The sequence below is a fragment of the Toxoplasma gondii genome (genome assembly GCF_000006565.2).
Source record: "Toxoplasma gondii ME49 unplaced genomic scaffold asmbl.1657, whole genome shotgun sequence".
Taxonomy (NCBI): Eukaryota; Apicomplexa; class Conoidasida; order Eucoccidiorida; family Sarcocystidae; genus Toxoplasma; species Toxoplasma gondii.
The window spans coordinates 1-1,009 of NW_017383732.1; the positions used below are offsets into that span (position 1 = coordinate 1).

Below are 1,009 nucleotides of genomic sequence, written 5' to 3' on the forward strand. Positions count from 1 at the left end.
TGTCTCTCGATGTTCGACCACTGGGCAATCGTTCCGGGTGACCCTCTCGACAAAGCAATTCTGCTGCGCCCCCTGGAGCCCGCTCCCGCTCCGCATCTCGCCAGAGAATTTCTGCTGAAAACGCGAAGGAGAAAGGTGAAGAACGACAGAGAGAAAGAGGCGGAAACGCCGAGAGAAGAGGAGGGAACAAGGACATAGAATTAGAGGGAAGAAGGAGGAAGAGAGAGAGAAGAGAAAGATGAAGAGGGAAGCACTGGGCCAGAGAGAAAGATGGAGGAGGGACATGTGCGGAGTTCAAGAAGGGAGAGGAATTAGAGAAGGAGTGGAGAAGAAGGGAGAAAGGGAGAGAGAAAGAGCATGCAGAAAGAAGAGCATATAAAAGAGAAGAGTGAAGGAGAGTCAGAGAGGGAGAGGAAGTCGCAGAGTAAACGGGACAAAGGGTGGAGAGAGGCAGGCAGAGAAACGAGAGAAGACAGTAGGAAGAAGAGAAAGGCGGAAGAGGCAAGAGAACATCAACTTGAAAAAAGAGGACGGAGCGAGAGGGAAAGGAAGGTCTCACGGGGGTCGGAGAGGTTTCGAAAAAAGGAAAACCGGTGGACGGCAGTGTGCGTTGCATTTCTGTTTGTATCTCAGGGTCTCAGTGAAGACGTCTCGATTGCCAAGTTCTTCGATGATCCTATGTTGGTCAACATCGCGACAGATTTGCAGCAGTTTCTTTAGACGGACAAGTGCATGTTTCGGCGAGACAACCGAGCGAGTCTGTTTCTCAGGATTTGCTCTCGGACCTCTGCTTTTGCATGCGCGCGCCGCGCCTCTCGTGCCTCTTTCCTGCGAGAGGATAGAGTCCGTTTGTGTTTCTCTATCACTCAGGATGCCGAACAAATCCGCGTTTCTGGGAAGTCGGATTTTTGCCCCGACTCTCTCTTTCAAGGAGAGAGTCCGGCCTGCCTGACGTCGCGCCTAGACTCTAAGTGTCGTGGGGAAAAGGAAAGACAGCTGCGGGCTCTCA

General features: G+C 52.2%; 1 protein-coding gene across 1 annotated transcript; it reads left to right on the forward strand.

Moving 5' to 3' along the window:
- On the forward strand, window positions 1–720 carry TGME49_327100 (U5 small nuclear ribonuclear protein, putative; the record flags this gene model as incomplete). Its single annotated transcript, XM_018783096.1, has 2 exons — window positions 1–135; window positions 634–720. Coding segments are annotated over 2 exons (222 nt in total), but the record flags the coding sequence as incomplete, so codon positions are not given.
- Between the last annotated feature and the right edge of the window lie 289 nt (window positions 721–1,009).